The sequence below is a fragment of the Castanea sativa genome, chromosome 2, assembly GCF_040712315.1.
Source record: "Castanea sativa cultivar Marrone di Chiusa Pesio chromosome 2, ASM4071231v1".
In the NCBI taxonomy this organism is placed as follows: Eukaryota; Viridiplantae; Streptophyta; class Magnoliopsida; order Fagales; family Fagaceae; genus Castanea; species Castanea sativa.
This window is the reverse complement of record NC_134014.1, coordinates 16,911,043-16,932,156: the sequence shown is the minus strand read 5'-3', so window position 1 is coordinate 16,932,156 and position 21,114 is coordinate 16,911,043. Positions and strand designations below refer to the sequence as shown.

The 21,114-nt window shown below is 34.0% G+C and overlaps 1 protein-coding gene across 1 annotated transcript; it reads left to right on the top strand.

Annotated features, from left to right (window-relative positions):
- Positions 1-774: 774 nt before the first annotated feature.
- On the top strand, positions 775-5,964 carry LOC142624962 (uncharacterized). Its single transcript, XM_075798682.1, has 8 exons — positions 775-1,618; positions 2,094-2,287; positions 2,827-3,104; positions 3,187-3,271; positions 3,357-3,498; positions 3,644-3,703; positions 5,489-5,805; positions 5,956-5,964. Exons 1-8 carry the CDS (start codon positions 775-777, stop codon positions 5,962-5,964), a joined length of 1,929 nt encoding a protein of 642 aa, XP_075654797.1.
- Positions 5,965-21,114: the final 15,150 nt, after the last annotated feature.

Sequence of the window (21,114 nt, the reverse complement as noted above, 5' to 3'; positions counted from 1 at the left end):
TTGAAGGGTGTAGATATAATGCCAGTTGATATATCTTGGATCAGTCTTTCTAGTAGGTCGTGTGAGGAATATATTAATGGAGTAATAGAGTTTGTTGATTATGCATTTCAACGTATCAAAGATAAAGATATGAAGATAAAATGTCCTCGTAATGATTGTAACAATAGATATAGACGAACACGAGTTGAGGTTACAAGAGACCTCTTATGGAAAGGGATGAGGTGTGATTATACTAGATGGCATCTGCATGGAGAGGGAAATAGTAATGAGGACGAGGAAGGTAGTGATGAGGATGAGGATAATAGTAGTGATGATGAACAAAATATTGATGATATCCATAATATGATAAGGGATGCTTATCCTCATATGAGAGATGTTGAGGAAACAAGGGGGAGTGAATCGCAAGATCCAAATGAAGAAGCAAAGGAGTTTTATAGATTGGTTAAGGAGGCAGACCAACCACTTTATTTGGGATGTAAAAAGTATTCCAATTTGTCTTTTATTGTCAAATTAATGCACATAAAGTGCAAGAATTCATGGAGCAACAACTCATTCACAATTTTACTGGAGCTCCTAAAGGATGCATTTCCAATGTGCGAAAAATTGCCCATATCCCACTATGGGGCAAAGAAGATTGAGTGATCTTGGTCTAAACTCTGAAAGATCGATGCATGCAAAAATGATTGTATGCTATATTACAAGGAGCATTCGGAAGCAGTTAAGTGCTTAGTTTGTCAGATCTCAAGATGGAAGTGGAATAGCAAGGGTGGTAACATGGATGCTAAAAAAGTCCCATGGAAGGTATTGCGATATTTTCCTCTTATGCCAAGGCTACAAAGATTATTTATGTCGTTAAAAATAGCTCCAGACATGAGATGGCATCATGAGAATTGGTCTAATGATGAAGTACTAAGGCATCCTACAGACGCTGAGGCTTGGAAATCATTTGATCAAACTCATGAGTCCTTTTCTTCGGATCCTCGAAATGTAAGGCTTGAGTTAGCTACCAATGGCTTTAATCCTTTTGGAGACATGAGTATTAGCTATAGTTGTTGGCCTGTTGACGTATTCCCTTACAACATTCCCCCGTGGATGTGTATGAAAGAGCCTTACCTATTCATGTCTCTACTTATTCCGGGCCAAAAGGGTCCTGGCAATGATATCGATGTATTTTTAAGGCCATTAATTGATGAGTTAAAAGAATTATGGGAAAATGGTGCTGAAACCTATGATGCTTTAACACAGGAAAACTTTCAAATGAGAGTTGCATTAATGTGGACTATCAATGACTTTCCTGTGTATGCTTATACCTCGGGTTGGAGTACACAAGGGAATCTTGCATGCCCTTGTTGTGGTAGTGAGACTTCTCATCGTAGGTTAAAGCATGGTAGCAAAATGTGCTATATGGGTCATCGTCGATTTCTTCCTCCTGACCATAAATGGCGATCGCAAAAAGCACAATTTGATGGTAAGAGAGAGAGAAAAGGGGCACCAAAACGATTATTTGGTGATGATGTGCTGAATCAACTTGATACTTTGCCACCAGTAACACTAGGCAAGGCCGTTAAAAGGAAAAGGTTACCTGGGCGTGGAAAGAGCCACAATTGGAAGAAGCATAGTATTTTCGGCGAAAATGGGCAAATGCCCATTTCGCGCAAAACAAATGGGCAAATGCCCCCTTTCCCATACTAATTAGGGAAATACCCCTCTTTTGAAACTCGATTTTCTCAAAATCGAGTTAAAAAAAAAATTCTGGAGCCCTATAGCGATGTTTTAAGGACCTATAGCGGCGTTTTGTAACTCGAGCTCCATGAACTCGAGTTCCATGCAAGTTTTTCTTTTTTATTAACCTATAACTCAATTTCATGAAGCTCGAGTTTCAAAACGCTGCTATAGGCTCCTTAAAACGTCGCTATAGGGCTTAACTCGATTTTGAGAAAATCGAGTTTCAAAATAGGGGTATTTCCCTAATTAGTTTGGAAAATGGGGCATAATGCTTTTTTTTTTGCGCGAAAAGGGCATTTGACCATTTTGGCCTAGTATTTTCTTTGATTTGCCGTATTGGAGAACATTATTGTTGTGTCATAATGTAGATGCGATGCACATTGAGAAAAATATATGTGACAGTGTGATGGGGACAATATTAGATATTGATAAGAAAAGTAAAGATTCCTTAAATGCTAGGCTCAATCTAAAAATGATGAGTATATGGAAGGAACTTCATCCTGAAGATGGGAAGACTGCTTTTCCTCGTGCTTGTTATACACTCTCAAAAGATGAGAAAAAGGTTGTGTTTTAGTGGTTGCAAAATGTAAAGATTCTGGATGGTTACTTTGCAAATTTGTCTTGGTGTGTGAATGTAGGGGAATAGAAGATTTTTGGTATGAAAACTCATGATTTTCATGTGTTCTTGGAGAGATTACTCCCTCTTGTAGTGCATGAATTATTACCTAAAAAGGTATCTGATGCTTTGATTGAGCTTAGCAATTTTTTAAAAGAATTATGCTCTAAAGTTTTACAAGGAGGACTTGGAGCATATGGAGCACACAATTCCTATAATTCTTTGTAGGTTAGAGAGATTTTTTCCACCTACTTTCTTTGATGTAATGGTACAATTGCCAATTCATCTACCTTGGAAAGCTAAAGTTGCCGATCCAATACAATATTGATGGATGTATCTAATTGAAAAGTAAAATGAATTTTTTTTTGATAAGTGAAAGGTAAAATGAGATATTATTTACAATATAGTTTTTTTTTTAATTACTCATATTAATTTGATGCATCAATAGGTATTTGTGTAAGCTCAAGGGTTAAGTTTGTAACAAGGCACACCCAGAAGGGTCCATTGTAGAAAGGTATATGGTAGATGAATGTCTAACATTTTGCTCACGATATCTAATTGGGATCGAAACAATATTTAATCGACCTGAGCGAAATGATGATCGATGTCCAACAACATGTGATAATACCCCTCGATTACCCATATTCTCTAGGAGAGGCCACCCTTCTAGGAAAAGTGTAGTACGAGAGTTAAACAATACTGATTACTATGCAGCATCGCTTTATGTCCTACAAAATTGTGATGAGATCAAGCCCCTTGTTCAGTAAGACTTCTTCTTGTACATCAACTCTTTAATATTCTTGTATAAACTTTGAAGATTGACTATTATGATATCTTATATGTAGAGAACATGGGAACATCCTTGTAGACTTGAGTGTCAATGTTGACGAGATGCATAGACATGAGTTCATTTGTTCGTTCAAAGAAAGGGTACAATCACATTGGTTCATCCATTTTTTCAAAAAAAAATTAATTACTTAAGCATGAGTCTTACATTATTTATATATCTTTGTAGATCACAAAACTTTATAATGATGGAAATGAGCAAGTTGACGAGCATATGCAATCATTGGCTTGGGGTCCAAATAAACGAGCTACACACTACCCTTGTTACAATGTCAATGGGTTTAGGTTCCATACTAAACAACGCGATGATGGTAAAAAACACACAAAATAGTGGTGTTATGGTGTGAGGAGAATATGAAAATATGTCTTATTATGGATTGATAACAGACATCATCGAACTCCGTTACACAAAGGGGAATTCTATTGTTTTGTTTGAATGTGATTGGTATGATGTAGCTCGAGAAGGAATTGGTTATAAGCTAGATCGTCATGGGATCACTAGTATTAATAGAACACGTAAGCTAAACACACAAGAGCCATTTGTGTTAGCGTGTCAAGCAGTACAAGTTTACTATGTAAATTGTATAAAAGATCTACCATGAAGTGTTGTGATTAAGACCAAGCCAAGAAATCTTTATGACATGCCCGCAAATGAAGAAGAGCCTTATCAAGAAGAAGGGGTTCAAAGATTCAATACACATGTGGCCGAAGCAAATGAAGAAGATGATGAGATGCACAAGAGTAGATGGGCTTTAATTCTATGCAAGAACCTACTACACAGGTATATTTATATATTTTTTAGTATAATCAACATTAATATTTTTTGCTATTTTCTTGAGGTTGTTGAAATAAGTTGTAAAGTTGCTCATTATAGATTTCAATTATTAGGATAGCTAAATTTAGATTAAAAATATATGATTTAAATTATTATCCCTTTACCTATCCATACAAAGTACATGATTTGTAGTGTTTGTTATGAAAATGTTATTAATGTCATTATTGGTGGCAAATTTATTCTTTGAAGTTCTCATTCACAAGAGAATTACAAGGTTTTTGTTAGTAAGGATCCTATATTCTTTGATGTTGATAATACCATTGTTATTCATTGTGGGGATTGTTGTTGATGTTGTTAAATTAATATGTTTCAATATCTTTATTATATATTGTAAATATAATTTGCACAGTAATAATTTTTTTATACATATTTAGTTTAACCGAAATATTGTAGACCAATGCCGGAGGAGAAAATCAAAATGAGGATGAAAACACAGAAGATGACTCTGAGGAGGAAAATGACTCAGATGTCTCTCAGAAGGAAAATAATGACTCAGATTATGATTGATCTTCCAATATTTATGTTTTCAAGTTTGGTGAAGGATATTATAGATTTCATGCACACGTTTTAATATTTTTGATTCTATTTTGTAGATGTTTTAATATTTTTTAGGCGTAAATGCACTTTTAGTCCCTACATTTTTGGCGTTTTTCCATTTTAGTCCTTACATTTTATTTTTACCACTTTTATTCTCTAAACCAATTAGCGCGTCTCATTTTAGTCCTTTCTGTCAGCCAACTAACGGAAAAGGCTGACGTTGCTGACGGAGCGAATAAAAAATAATATAAAATGCCATGTCAGCATCTAATTTTCTTTTTAAAATAATTTATCAATTTTAACTAAATAAAAAAAGAAAAAAATAGAATTAAAAACAATAAATTCATCCATTTAGATCTAATTCATCCTGACAAAAACACATTAAACACCAACGTAAGAAAATAAGCCCAGAACCAAGCAAAAACTCAAAACATTGAGAACGAGAAAAAATAGAGAAGTCAAATCCAGAAAATCATATACAAACCCATCAAGAACGCACAAGAGCACAAACCCAAAAAAAATCATACAAACCCAGAAATCAAACACAAAAAAATAAAATCCACATCATATTAAACATGAACACATTAAACATTTGAACAAGAAGACAAACCCAAAAAATTTAAAACCCAAAAAATTAGCATTGGATCCACATCAACACATAATTAAACAAGAACAAATCCGAAAAATCAAACCTCCACACCACCAAAGCATCAAACACAAAACTCAAACCCAGAATTGTTGACCTCCAAACACAAAAACACTAAACTCTAAACCCAAAATTTCTGGCACCAATCTGAAACTCAACTCAAACCACCGATCCGAAACCTCTAAACCCACCAATCTAAAACCTCCAAACCCACCGATTCGAAAAGCTTACACCGATCCAGAAAATCAGAATCTCCTCCTTAGAAAAGTTTGCACTGATCCAGCCATTGGTGAAGTGAAGCATGTGCCACAGGCGACGAATCGAGCGAGAGCGACGAATCGAGCTTGGGAGTCACCGGCGACGTCGACCCACGAGCCATTGAGCAAATCGGAGGTGTTCGACGGAGAGAGTTGTCGGAAGTCGCAAGACACAACATTTCTCGACAAGGACCACCGCCAAGGCCCATCTGAAGAAGAAGGAGTTGATGGGGTTGGGAGCCAGACGACTTCGTGGAGGAGAGAGAGGCAGGAGTGTTTTGAGGAAGAGTTTAGACTGGAAGCAAGAGAGGAAGTTCAAGAGCAAACTCTTGTGGGTCAAAAAGTAATTATGTTGTTGGCTTTGTAAGTGTTTTGAGAGTAAATAGTTAATGTTTGTCGATGTGTTCTTTGTGTTTTTAAATTTGAGTTTGTGTTTGGTTCTGGGATTGTGTTCTTAAGTTCTTGTGTTGATGTTTACTGTGTTCTTGTTCAGATGAATTAGATCCAAATTAATGAATTTATTGTTTTAATTCTATTTTTTCTTTTTTATTTAGTTAAAATTGATAAATTATTTAAAAAAAGAAAATTAGATGCTGACATGGCATTTTATATTATTTTTTTATTCGCTCTGTCAGCCACGTCAGCCTTTTTCGCTAGTTGGCTGACGGAAGGACTAAAATGAGACGCGCTAATTGGTTTAGGGACTAAAAGTGGTAAAAATAAAATGTAGAGACTAAAATAAAAAAAACGCCAAAATGTAGGGACTAAAAGTGTATTTACGCCTATTTTTTATTGCATTATGCACTTTTTAGATTTGGAAAATTATGGATTTGCATTAAAAGAAAGAATGTATTAGTAATGTAATTGGATCCCTCCCAATAAATAATATTTGCGATGGACCTACGCCATTGAAATTGGTAATTTTTTTAGGGTAAATACACTTTTGGTCCTTATATTTTGAGCCAATTCCCACTTTGGTCCCAAAATTGATTTCACTACTAATGTTGTCCCTAAAAAATGAAAATCATTTTTAAGTTAGTCCTTGTTGTCAACACCTTAACAGAAAAATCCAACGTGGCTGATGGACTGCATAAGTGGCATGTTAGATGCTGACGTGGCTAATAATTTAATAATAAAATATTTTATTTAATTTTTAAAAATTCCACCTCAACTTCACGTAAGTTTCAAAATTAAAAAATAATAATTTATCAGTTTTAATAAAAAAAAAGAGAGAAAAAACAAAATTAAAAATAAAATCAATTAAGATAAGTGTTCATCTTGATCATGAACACGTAAGAACAACAACTCAGAATATTCAAACACAAGAACAAAAGAATAGAAACCCATAATATTCCAAAATTTGTATCCAAATTCTTCCACAAAAGTCAATTATATATTCAACCAAAATTATTATCCAAAACCATCTCTTTCCCAAATACCCATCAAAGTTCTCAATATAGCAGAATGGAGGAAAGGTAATGATGTGGCTTCACCGTGGGGACTAACTTGGGCTTCACAACACCCACAAACCCACTACTTGAGGCTTCACAACACCCACTACTTGAGGTTTCGCCATTAGAAACAATCTGGGCTTCACCGTGAGGACCGATCTAGGCTTTGCACCTGAGGCTTTGCCATGGGGACCATCACAACAACATAGCCAGCACAACCATCGATCATTTGGAACCACCACCACCACCGGTCTGGGGTTTCACAGCAACACAACACACCCACAAATCCATAATCCACAAATAAACCAACCCACCACCCCAAACCGATCCTTTGTAACCACCACTACCACTGGTCTTGGGTTTCACTACAGCACAACACACCCATAAATCCACAACCCACGAATCCAAACCGACCCACCACCCCAAACTGATCCTTCACCTCCACTGATCCATAAAACTCCATGGTCGATCTTGAGAACTTAGTCCACAAAACCCCATTTCAATGCATTTAATCGGCTGGGAGAGTTCATCAAAAAAAAAAAAAAAGAATTGGCTGGGGGAGAAAGATCAAAGAGAGGGAGAATGTGAATCGGCGCAGAGAGAGAGAAGAGAGTGAGAAGAATGAAAATAACTTTTTTAATTTAATCATTTTATTTTATTAGCTTTGACATTTTAGGAGGTGTTTGGGAGAGTAGTTTAAGTTATGTTGTTTGGGTGTTCTTGATATACGTGTGGGTGAAAAAGTGTGAGAAAATGTGTGTAATGTTGTTTAAAATGTGTGAAAATGTGTTTAAAATAGCTTGCTAAACACCCCCTTAATAATTTAATAACTTTTAACAATTCAAATATTTGTTTTTAATTGTTTTTTAATATTTTAATTAGTTTAATGTTTATTTTTAATTTGTTCTGACTTGGCATTTTTTATTAATTTAAATGCTAACATGGATGCTAACGAGGTATTTTTATTATTGAATTATTAGCCACGTCAGCATCTAACATGCCACTTATACACTCCGTTAGCCATGTAGGATTTTTCTGTTAAAGTGTTGACAGCAAGAACCAAATTAAAAATTATTTTCATTTTTTAGGGACGACATTATTAGTGAAATCAATTTTGGGTCCAAAGTGGGAATTGGCTCAAAATGTAGGGACCAAAAGTGTATTTACGCCTTTTTTAATTGGGAGAAATCATGCCCTTATTTTTCATGTGTTTTATGGTTTTTTCCATCACTATATATTGCATTGTTATTTGCGACAAACGTTGTGGTCGTCGTTAATAGTTAAAATTTTCATAAGAAAAAAAGGTATTAATGACGGTAAGGTAAATTTGTCACAATAAAAGTGATTTCCAACATACATATGGCCGTAAAAAATGATTATTTACTTTGAATGGTAAATTTTCCTCAATTTTATCTTAAAACTCTAGAATTTTGTCTTGATTTTGAAAATAGCAAAAAAAAAAAAAAAAAAATCTGAAAAGACACTCCAAGTACATGAGGGCTATTTTGGTCATTTTAGAAGTAAAAGTATTTTGATCATTTTGAAGTTTTTAGCGGCACTTTCGTCACTTTAGAAGTTTATGGGTATTTCGGTCATTTCCTAGCTTTGATGGCGTATTTCAAAAAATTTAAATGGTCGGAATGTGTCAACGGGTTAATCAAAGTTTCCCAATAGGTGGGTACAACAACATGTGTCCATCATGAAACCAGATGGAGATCCAAAATCTGACCATTGGATTGGTAGAAAGTGGTGAAATATTTGTGTTTGTAAATTATAGTGATAATAAGACAATTAGATTGTGAAACAGAGTAGTCAAAAATCTTGCGAAACTTCGTCAAAGTCTATTAAACTTGGTCAATCTTTGGTCAAAATTCAAAGTTGGTTCTAAGACCACTGGATTTGATCAAATGTTCAAGGAGGTTTTAAGTGGGTTTTGAATATTGATCAATGTTTTAAGATTTTCTTGGTTTTCATGTTTTTATCAGTGTAGTGGATATTTTTGGTGATTGAAGTTTCATTATAGGTGGATATGACTCGCATCCATCTTGTGCCATAATTAGATTTAAAATTTGACCATTGGATTGAAAAAGTAGGATAAAATATTGGTTTTGATGAATTTTGAGCTCAATCAAATGGTTGGATTAGAAGAACGTGACCAATCAAAATTTCTTGGTGTGTTGGTACAACAACACATGTCCATAATGCTCTAGACTCAAATCCAAAATCCAACCGTTGGATTGGAAGAATATTTCAAATACTCTTTAATTAAAGACATGCATCCATCATGCGCCAAACTAATATTCAAAGTTTGACCATTATATTGAAAGAGTGGGGATTGTGTCAATGGGGTTAATGGCGTATTTCCTCCATTTTAGATGGTCAGATTGTGTCAATGGGGTTCATTAAAGTTTCCTAGTTAGGTGGGTACAACAACACATGTTCATCATGCAACCAGATGGAGATCCAAAATTTGACCGTTGAACTAGTAGAATGTGGTGAAATATTTGATTTTGCAAATGACAGTGACAATCAGACGGTTAGATTGCAAGAACAGAGTAATCAAATATTGTGAAACTTCGTTAAAGTCTATTAAACTTGGTCAATCTTTGGTTAAATTCAAAGTTTGTTACAAGACCACTGGATTTGATAAAATTAGGTTGATCAAGGAGGTTTTAAGTGGGTTTTGAGTATTGGCCAGTGTTTTAAGGTTTTTTTGACTTTCATACCTTTATTTGTTTCAAGTTTTAAATTGTCAAAGTCAAAAGTCAAATTTGACCATTATATTGAAATAGTGGGATAAGAAGAGCGTAACCAATCAAAATTTCTTGGTATGTTGGTACAACAACACATGTCCATAATGCTCTAGACTCAAATCCAAACTCTGATCGTTGGATTGGAAGAATATTTCAAATACTCTTTAATTATTTTTTTTTTTTTAGAAAACTTTAATTAAAATTTTAAATCAGTAAATTTTATTTATAAAATAATAATTTTGGAAAATTGAGAGCAAGTTAGTTTACAACATTTTTATTATTAATTTAAAAAAAATTGGTTAATGAGATTTCAAGTGAAAAATGTTTTTTCCCTTCAAATGGGGTGGTTTTGCCAAAGAAAATACAGAAAATTATTATTTTTTTTAAAAAAAAATATTGAGGTTATATTTTCGCATAGAATCCACCTACTCAATATTAAGGTTATTATATTTCCCTGACTTTTGAAACTTCCTATTTGAGATGGAATAAAATTGCAACATAGGTTAAAATTTTATTTACCGCCACTCCCTCTCTCCTTCCCCCACCCTCTCAAAATTTAGAATTTGGCAGCAAAAAATTTAAAAACTAGATCATCCCAAAAAAAAAAAAATTATATTTAAAATTTTATGATTGACCCTTATAAATTTGTCAAAAAAAATTCAAAAACTAAAATAAAGTTGGTACAACAATGTGAACAAACCCATCTTCTCGATAAAAAAAAATAAAAGGTTAAAAAACCCAAAAATATACGAAATTCCTTTTAGGTAAACATATCCCTAATTACAAAAACAAAAAAAAAAAAGGCCCAAATCTGTCTTCCTCAACAAATCCCTAATTCCCAGTACAAAAACCAAAAAAATAAAAAACGCAACTCTGTCTTACAGTTACTCTCTTGCGCCATTAATATCTTTGTTTGTCTCTACACCATCGTTCTCCATACTTGCCAGAATCCAATTGCCTTGCTGAGCCATTGGTATCACTTACTCTCTCTCACTCTCTTTGTTTGCACTTTTTTTTTTGTACAGTTTTAAGTTATACTGCACGTTCTGGTTAAATGAATCCACTGGATAGAGATAAAGTGATAGTGGATGGTTGGGTGCTGAGCCAAAAAGATAATGAATGAATGGCTGAAATTTTTTTATTAAAAAAATATATTTGAATAATGGTGGGTGTTTGTGTATTTGTGTTGATATAATAATATAATATTGGATTAGTATACTGTTTGACTAATTTTTTGTCTGTGAAACTATAAGGGAAGACTAGAATAGTACTATTGACCACTTTTCAATAATATAAGTATTTGTTGAAGCTGTAATAATAGTATTATAATAATGGTATTTTTATTGTGGATATATAATAATATAAGTGTACCAGTAAAAGTAACTTTAGCATTTTTTTTTGGCTAAACTTTGGCAATTTGTTGAAGCTATGCATGTTATTTGTATATAATTATTTAATTAAATTAGTGGACCTCTAAAATTTGATTAAGCATTTCATGTTAGTTAGTTTACAATATATTCAAAGGTGGTGTTGTTAATTTAGTTTTTTAGTTTTTAACTTTTATAATAATTTTATCTATCACAAATTATTTTTATCTTTGTATTGATATTTCTAATATGGTCCTTGGTTTTAATTATGTTTTTGTTGACTAAATAATTACAACTTATCAAAGATGTGGCTTTCTTTTTAACTACGTTATAAGTGAATGGCATAGAAAGGTAAGAAGTGAGCTATAAAACAAGCGAGAGATAAAGGTGATAGTGTTAGTCAATCACAAGTTGCACCTTCATCATTTGAGTCTCCAACTAATGAAGCACTTGTTTCTTCTAATAGTGTGATTAATGGGGGTAGCGAAGGTAATACTTAATATTTTCCTAAATTTTATATGCTAATATACCAATTGTATGCTTAAAGCTTATTTATTTATTTTTACTTATTCCATTATTGGTAGGATCTACTGTACAAAAGAAAAGAGGTCGGGGAAAGGCTAAGGGTGTTTCTCCAGGTCATAATAGCAAGTGTGAGATACATGAGAGAAGGTCTTTTTTCATTATTTTTTGGTTAATTTCATCATTTATTTTTTAGTGCTTACATTTCATTTATATGTAATATTTTACATGCTTTGTGTTTTTTTTTCATTTTATTAGATTCATAGAAAAGAAAATACCCCAAGAGATTACTATTAAGTTCCACCAAAAGATTACTGGGCCATGGATAACTTTTACAAAATACCTTAAAGAACAACTAAATATGCTTTATGAGTTATACAAAGAAGCACAATTTGAGATAGATGACTTAGTTCTTGAGAGGGAGGTATTTGATGAGCATGTCAAACGACACTATCCTGATTGGATGTGGCACCTTAGAAAAGAATGTGTACAAAATAAAATTCCTTGAGATGAATGGCACAAGCATCCCCCAGATGATGTAACTCCAACTATTTGGAAAGAGATGTGCAACAAATCGAATAATCGCAAGTGGGAGGTGATTATAAAATGAACTTTATTAATAGTATTTTTTAATAAATTTTTTTCTAAAATCTTTCTTAGAAGCAAGTGTTTAAAAATTAACTCATTTAGTGTATTTTTTTTCATGTAACCAGGAAAAGAGTGATAGAAACAAAAGAAATCGCAAAGAAAATCAAGCTATCATTGTGACTACAGGTTCTGTACCAATGGCTAAGCGTTGAAAAGAATTGGTATGATAAAATTGCCATGTTAAATTTTTATAACATTAGTTCGTATATTGAATTGATCTATCTTATGATTTTCCTTTTAAAATGGTCATAGGAGGAGAAGAATGGATGCAAACCAAGCCCAATTGAATGTTTGAGGTTGATGCATATGAAAAAGGATGGTGTTACTTTTGCCAGTGAAAAAGCACAAAAATTATATGTATGTTAATATTACTACTATTATTATTTTAAAATGTCATATTGAATTTAAAGTTTGTATATATGTAATAACGGAATAAATGTTTGTACTGTTTCAGACCCCTTAAAACAACCAAATTAACCTAGTTATTTAGCCAAGTGATTAACTTAGGTAAATTATGCAGATCTAGGTTAACACCTATAAATCATGTCATTGTAAAGTGCGGAAAATAAAGAACACAAAGATATGATAACCCAGAAAAACCAAATCGGTAAAAAACCTGGGGAGGATTTAACCTAGCTATCCTCAAAGTAAAACAAATCCACTATGAAAGAATTGAAGTTTACACAATAGTGACTTAGACCACTAACATCCTATTGCTACCTCGAGTATGAAACTTACTACCACAACCACGTGATAGCTCCAAGTCCATGGACTACGTCTTTCTTGGATTCCCAGCAAGCACAAGCAATCTTGTTTGTATATCTTTAAGCTCTTGAATCTGCAACTGAATTGATAACCAAGCTCTTGAAATCAATCTAGATCTTGATAACCCTAAGTGTATGTGAAGGCAAACACCTCTAGATCTCACAAGAGATTCACACACACAGCATAAAGAGCAACCCATAAATGTGGCTAGGGTTTTCCCTTTTATACTTAAGACAAAACATAAAACCCTACACGTACAACGAGCTTGGGCTGAGTTGGAAAATTCTGCAGAAAAACAATCTGCATGAGCTTCGATCGATCGAATCTAATTTTTGATCAATCGAGCCAGACAGATTTACACAGTAAACCCTACAATACACTCGATTCCAACTTTACACTTAAACATACTTTAAGCAAGAGAAAACCAAGGATAAACGTTTTGAGCATGGTTTGCCAATATTACAAATTGAAGTTCTAATACATTTAAATCAAGAGTCTTAGAACCCAACAAACTCCCCCTTTGGCAATCTGTGACAAAACACAAAACTTAACCAAAATGCTCAAAGTTACAAAAACAACCCAACAAAAAAAAAATCAACCTAACCACTATCTATCAGTTGCAAGTGTAGACAACAACACGACTGAATCAACTTGTATATTCCTATAACACTTAATAAACACATAAACGCATGTGTGGAAAATACAAGTAAACAAAAAATTAACTTCTTGATTTCACATAACACAAAATAAAGACATATATCATGAATAACCTCATAAATATAAATCAATAAACAATGTGAAACAAGAGACATATATAATCAAAGTATCTCCCCCTATCATGGACAACCCAAACAAAAAACATCATGAGCCAAAAAAGGTAAATACAGAATGAAGCACCTAGATATAATCTAAAGCTCCATAGCTCCATACCAACAAAATCTCCCCCTAACAACAAAAACTCCTCTACATATGTACTCCCCCTTTTTGTGACAAATTGCTAAAGGGCATTCATCATCAAAAAGAAGTGGCGGAGGTGATCGTCTAATACTCTCCAAATCCGCTCGCAAAGCACGAAGCTCATCAAGCATGTCCACCAAAAGCTGACCATGAGCTACCTGAACGGTCATGACAGTCTCTAACATATGACGAATGTCTGAATCATCCAAAGTAGAAGGTGGAGGAACAGCAATAACAGCAGAAGCAGCAGTCGGATTAACAGACGCCTCCGCAGAAGTATCACTTGTAGAAGAGGGAGGAGGAGGTGCGACACCAGAAGTCTCAACCCTAGGGCGTTTAAAGCTTGCTCTCATCTGAGCAGCCCTCTGCCTAAGAAAGGTGGCACCTGAAGGAGCAACTATATGAACAGGCTCAGACGCGAGAAAGTCTTCTAAACCTAAGTGTAAAAGGAACCGATGAATAAAAACCGAAAAGAAAAAAGCATGAGAAACAAAACTACTCCGATGAACCTCAATCAAAGAACGAATGAAGAGATGGGGAAAGCTCATAGGAGCATCGGTGACAAGGGCATACAAAAACACACATCTCTCTATAGGAATGGTGTGCAAATGAGAGATAGGCCACAAACAATGACAAGCAATCCGAAAGAAAAGGTAATGAATCTCGGTTAACTCAGCAGACATGATCCGAGGATCAGAACCCCACCAGATAGAAGTACCAGTAATGTATGACATAATGTCATCAAGGGGAGGAGACTCATCGTAAGGATAAATAGGATGCTAGACTAGTGGCACCCCAAGAGCAACAACCACTACCGAAGGAGTAATGGTGTACTCGTCACCCTGTATCCAACTTCTCACAAGAGTGTTGGAATCATAGGAGTGGATAGCGAGGTTCAAGTAGAACACTTTGATCAAGGTAGCCGGAGGGGGATGAGAAATGTCCATCAATGGTAACCAACTCCTACACTCAAAGTTTCTCCTAATCTCAGGGCCAAGCTCATCTAAAAGAACCTTTCTCTCAGCCCAAACGTTTCTAAAAAGGTTTAAAGTCTCATATGTTTCTTGGTTTTTCTCACTTAGAAACCTATCACTCTCAAAGGAAGGAGCAGAAGAAAAGGAGACTTTCCTATTAGCTCTAGTCTTCCTAGTCATGATGCTAAAGAGCAGAAAGGAGAGACAGACAAGAGACAAAAGACAAAAAAACAAGAAAAACCCAAGGGCAGATTGCAAGTTAGCACAAAAAATACACAAAATAACAATCTAGATGATGCATGAAGAATATCAACACATGATACATGCCATAATGCAATGATAATAAGTTCAATTTTACTTTGAAATCACAAAATTGGCTTAAGCATAGAGTTTATACCAAAAACCCCAAATTTTGAAAAACCCACTTTAAAAAATCCAACAAATTGACCAAATTGATCATTACACAAAATATATGTCACAAAATAATGATCAAATCAACCAATCTAACAAGCCAATTTCATCAAAATAAGCTCAATTGAACAAAAACCCCAAATCGAATAGTTTCAAGCCTTAGAAATTTCCAATTTTTCCAAAACATCAAATTGATCAAATTAATGCACAAAGATCAGTTTTATATTGTTCCATAACAAAAACCCATTGATCAATTCCCAAAGAAAAGACTTAAAGCAACAAAAACCCCAAATTTTCATAGGTTCGAAATATGCTCAATATGCATGACAAAAATGCATAAAATATGAAAACAAATGAAAAAGGAAGGGCAAAAAGGTCTTACTGGCCTTAGAAGACAAAAACCTTGCAAAAATTGTGAGGGAAAACGACAAAAATTTGATCTGACTCTTTGACCGATCGAAGAGAGAGAGAGAGAAAAGCTTTTGAAAAAGTTGAAAAAGTGATGAACACGTGCAAAGCAAAAGGTTTTTAAAAAACTTTCTATGCGATTTTTGTTTGATCGAAAATTAGATTCGATTGATCAAAAATTACATTCGATTGATCGAGAGTCAATCAAGCAGCGATCGAAACGGTCAGAGGCAAACCAAAATTTTAATTGTAATTTCGATCAGTAGAGAAACAGGTTCGATCGATCGAAAATCTGGAAAAAACAATTTTTTGAAAAACAGAGCAATTTTATGTAGAAACTCCTTAAAGCATAGAATTTTATGAATAAAATTCATGAGTATGAAATGAAATACTTTTCAAAAACACTTATATTAAACCCAGATCTCCCAAAATTAAGATTTTCAATCAATTATCCTTAAATTCTCAAACTTCAAACACATTTTGCATATAAACTCAAGGAAGTTTCAATCTTGGATGGCCAAAACAAAATCACACACAATAACATGTACAAAGTTTAGCAAAGAGTAACTTTTGTAGTGTGTGCAACTAGCAAAAGCTTGAGATACATGTGAGGTGATATGTGAATAGTAATCGAGCACAATTTCTCCAAAATTCATCACATAATTTTGAAAGAGACTATCACCTAAAGAGTTACATCATATAACTCTCACATCTCCTAGAATAAAAGCTTGCAATCATGTAAGTTTCTTGATTTTGACTCATAATGTACCCACCAATTTTATTTGATCAGAAACTTATTAAAAAGATAGCCAGGATAATGTACACCAATTTTATTTGATTGATTTAATTATAATCCAATAATGTACACACCAATTTAGCATTTTAACCGAGGTTACACCTTATGTTCTTTTTGTGCATGTGCTACCCTTTCTCGAGCACAAAATCTTACGATATGCACTAAGGTGTTCATGATTAGCTAGTAAACAGTGGTGAGATGGTTATATATGCCTTTCTCATTAAGATCAAGTCCGAAAATCAAAGACATGTGACTTCAAGATCAAGACAAAGTGATCAAAAACTATAAACATCTTCACACACGACATGCACTACAAAGCTCAAACTAGTAAAGTGCAACAGAATAAGCTCATCCAAGCGAAACAAGGTACACTGACATGTTATGTAAAAGTAAATTGGCCAACCTTGATTTCAAATCCAAGAAAAATAATGCAAAACACATTTTGTTTTCCTTTTCCTTTCCTTTTTTTTATTTTTTTGAAAAGAAATAACAAAAACAACCTAGAATGAAATGCATGAATGTTATGCGATGCAAATCCTAGATAAACAAAGAAAAAAAAAACAACAAAGAACAATAGTCACAAAGAGAAGAGAGATGAAGCACAAGGACCATGTTAGAAAGACTTAATTAGATCGAGCCTTTTGCATCCAAAACTTTTTAGATGCGACTTTAGCATTGGAGTTATTATTCAAATTAGAATTTTGAGCAACTCCAGGATTAGAATAAAGGTTTAAAGCCTTTACCAACTTATCAATAAGTACCATAGGATCTTGTGCTTAAGGCACAGGTACTTTTGGTTTATTTGCTCGCTTAGCAGCTTGCAACTTAAAACAGCTTGGACGAATGTGCTCAGACTTTCCACAAAAATGACAAACCCATGTAGGTCTATCATGCAACTTGCCCTTAGGAGGATTAGAAGTCTTAGGTTTAGACTCTTGAAGATCAACCCTAATCTTCCTAGGAGATGTAACTTCTACAGGTTTGACAACCTCACTCACAGGGGGCTCAGAAGAAGGAACAAAGTTTGTGGAATGTGTTTCAAGAACTTAGATGTTTTCTACAAAACCTAAGCCAATTTTGTCTAAAGGAGACTTTTGAACACTCAGCATATGATCAAGTTTGGAACTAGCAAATCTATTAGTTTGTTCTCTAGCAACAGATAATTCATGTTCCAAATTCTTAACTTTATCAAGTAAAAGCATGTTCTCAGTCTTCACATTATTCAACAATTGATTAGCATCAAACAGTTTTACAAGCAAATTTTTTTTATCAAGTTCTAGAGATGCAATTTTCTTTAAGCCTAGATCAACACTCATAGCATCCTTTCCAGCAACTTTACAAAGCTTATTGTAGACTTCTTGTAAATCTGCATTCTCAGATAGTTCCCCATTAGAAGGGTTCTCCTCAACAACAACATTTTCATCAACTACAGTAGTAGCAGTGAAGGAAATGAAGTTTCCATCCTCATCACTACCAGACTCATTGTCAGAAACTTCATCATTACTAAGGGTTACAGCCATAGCCTTACCCTTAGACCTCAAGAATGTTGGACATTCAGATTTCACATGACCAAACCCTTGACAACCAAAACATTGTTGACCTATAGAATTATTTGAAGGTTGACCTACTTTTTCTTTAAGTTTCTCATTATTGTTCACCTTAGTGGGTTCATTTCTCCTAAAATTTCTAGGTTCAGCATTGTTTTTACCTTTTGCCCTTCTGTTGTTGTTCCTAAGAAAGTTTCTAAAGTTCTTGGCAAGATAGACAATCTCTGTAGCTGAGAGCTTATCATCAAATCCACTTATATCAACATCATCAATAGACTTAAGAGCCATTGATTTGGATTTGCTAGTCTTAGGTAGGTCCAACTCATAGGACTGAAGAGATTCTACAAGTTCATCAACAGGGATGGAGTCCACATCCTTGCTTTCAATGATGGCAGTTACTTTGGGTCTAAAATCTTCAGTTAAAGATCTAAGTATCTTCCTAACAATTTTTGGTTGATCATAGATTTCACCCAAATTATAAGCAGAATTAACAATATCATTAAGCTTAGCATAAAATTCATCAAAAGTTTCATCATCAAACATCCTAATACTTTCAAATCTAGTGCTTAACTGTTGCAGCTTATTGATCTTAACTGCCTTTGTGCCTTTATGCACAGTTTAGAGAATATTCCATGCAGTGTGCGCAACCTCAACATTAGAGATTCTCTTGAATTCCTCCATGGAAACAGCATTAAAAATAGCATTCATAGCTTTACTATTAAAAGCGGCTGCTTCTTTCTGAGAAATTTACCACTCACTCACTGGAGTAGTGGGCTTCTCCCATCCGTATTCAACGGAGTTTCAGACTCTCTCATCAATAGATTTCAGGAATGCTTTCATCCTTACTTTCCTATAAGCATAGTTATTCCCATCAAAGTGAAGTGGGATTACAAGAGAGTGACCGTGTTCCATGACAAAAGGGGTCAAGGACCAACTCTTAGATCAAAGGATCTAAACACAAGAGCTAACTAACTCTGATACCACTTGTACAGTTTTTGACCCCTTAAAACACAACCAGATTAACCTAGTTATTTAGTCAAGTGATTAACTTAGGTAAATTATGTAGATCTAGGTTAACACATATAAATCATATCATTGTAAAGTGCAGAAAATAAAGAATACAACGATATGATGACCCAAGAAAACCAAACCGGCAAAAAACCTGTGGAGGATTTAACCTAGCTATCCTCAAGGTAAAACAAATCCACTATGAAAGAATTGAAGTTTACACAATAGCGACTTAGACCACTAACATCCTATTGCTACCTCGAGTAGGAAACTTACTACCACGACCACGTGACAGCTCCGAGTCCACGGACTACTTCTTTCTTGGATTCCCAGCAAGTACAAGCACTCCCGCTTGTATATCTTTAAACTCTTGAATCTACAACTAAATTGATCACCAAGCTCTTTAAATCAATCTAGATCTTGATAACTCTAAATGTATGTGAATGCAAACACCTTTAGATCTCACAAGAGATTCACACACACAGCATAAAGAGCAACTCAAAAACGTGGCTAAGGTTTTCCTTTTTATACTTAAGACAAAACATAAAACTCTACACGTATAACGGGCTTAGGATAAGTTGGAAAATTCTGCAGAAAAACAATCTGCACGAGCTTCGATCGATCAAGTCTAATTTTTGATCGATCAAGCTAGGCAGATTTATACAGTAAACCCTGCAGTACACTCGATTCCAACTTTACACTTAAACATACTTTGAGCAAGACTAAACCAAGGATAAAAATTTTGAGCATGGTTTGCCAACATTACAAATTAAAGTTCTAATACATTTAAACTTGAAGTCTTAGAACCCAACAATGTTGTTTTAGGAAAAAATGGATGCAACGAAATCAGAGGTTGCATCTCAACATGAGATTGTTAATGACAGTCAAATATTCTTCGAAGTGACTAGACCTCCTACTCGTGGTCGTGTGCTTGGCATGGGTGCCGGTGTCAAGCCTAGTGATATGCATGGCCCAAGTTCATCTAGCTAGTGTAGTAAGCGATGTCAAGCAAATTGCTTAAAAGAAAAGGAGGATTTTGAGCTTTGTTTTAAAGAAGTAGAGGATAAAAATTCTGCTGGGAAAATGGAATTTCAGGGAAAAATATATCAAAATAAAGAGGAAATGCCTCGTATGATAGCAAATGCTTTGAAAAAGATGGGCTTTAATTTTATGCAAGAACCTACTACACAAGTATATTTATATATTTTTCAGTATAATCAACATTCATATTTTTTGCTATTTTCTTGAGGTTGTTGAAATAAGTTGTAAAGTTGCTCGTTATAGATTGCAATTATTTGGATCACTAAATTTAGATTAAAAAATGTTATTTAAATTAGTATCTCTTTACCTATCCATGCAAAGTACATGATTTGTAGTGTTTGTTATGAAAATGTTATTAATGTGATCAATGGTGGAAAATTTATTCTTTGAAGTTCTCATTCACAAGAGAACTACAAGGTTCTTGTTAGTAAGGATCCTGTATTCTTTGATGTTGATAATACCATTGTTATTCATTGTGGGGATTATTGTTGATGTTGTTAAATTAATACGTTTCATTATCTTTATTATGTATTGTAAATATAATTTTCATAGTAATAATTTTTTTGTATACTTATTTAGTTTAATCAAAATATTACAGACCAATGCTGGAGAAGGAAATTGAAATGTGGACGAAAACACAGGATATGACTCTAAGGAGGAAGATGACTCTGATGACTCTCAGAAGGAGAATACTGACTCAGATGATGATTGATCTTCCAATATTTATGTTTTCAAGTTTGGCAAAGGATATTATATCTTTCATGTAGACATTTTAATATTTTTTATTCTATTTTTTAGACGTTTTAATAATTTTTTTATTGCATTATGCACTTTATAGATTTGGACAATTATGGATTTGTGCTTGTTATTTGAATTGAGAAACTTCTGGGAGTTTTATGTTTCCTCGCAATTAAAATATTAGAACTGATCTCTCTTTTATTATTGACAAAGTTATTTTGTTGCAAATAATGTATTAGTGACGTGGTAAATAGTTTTCAATAACG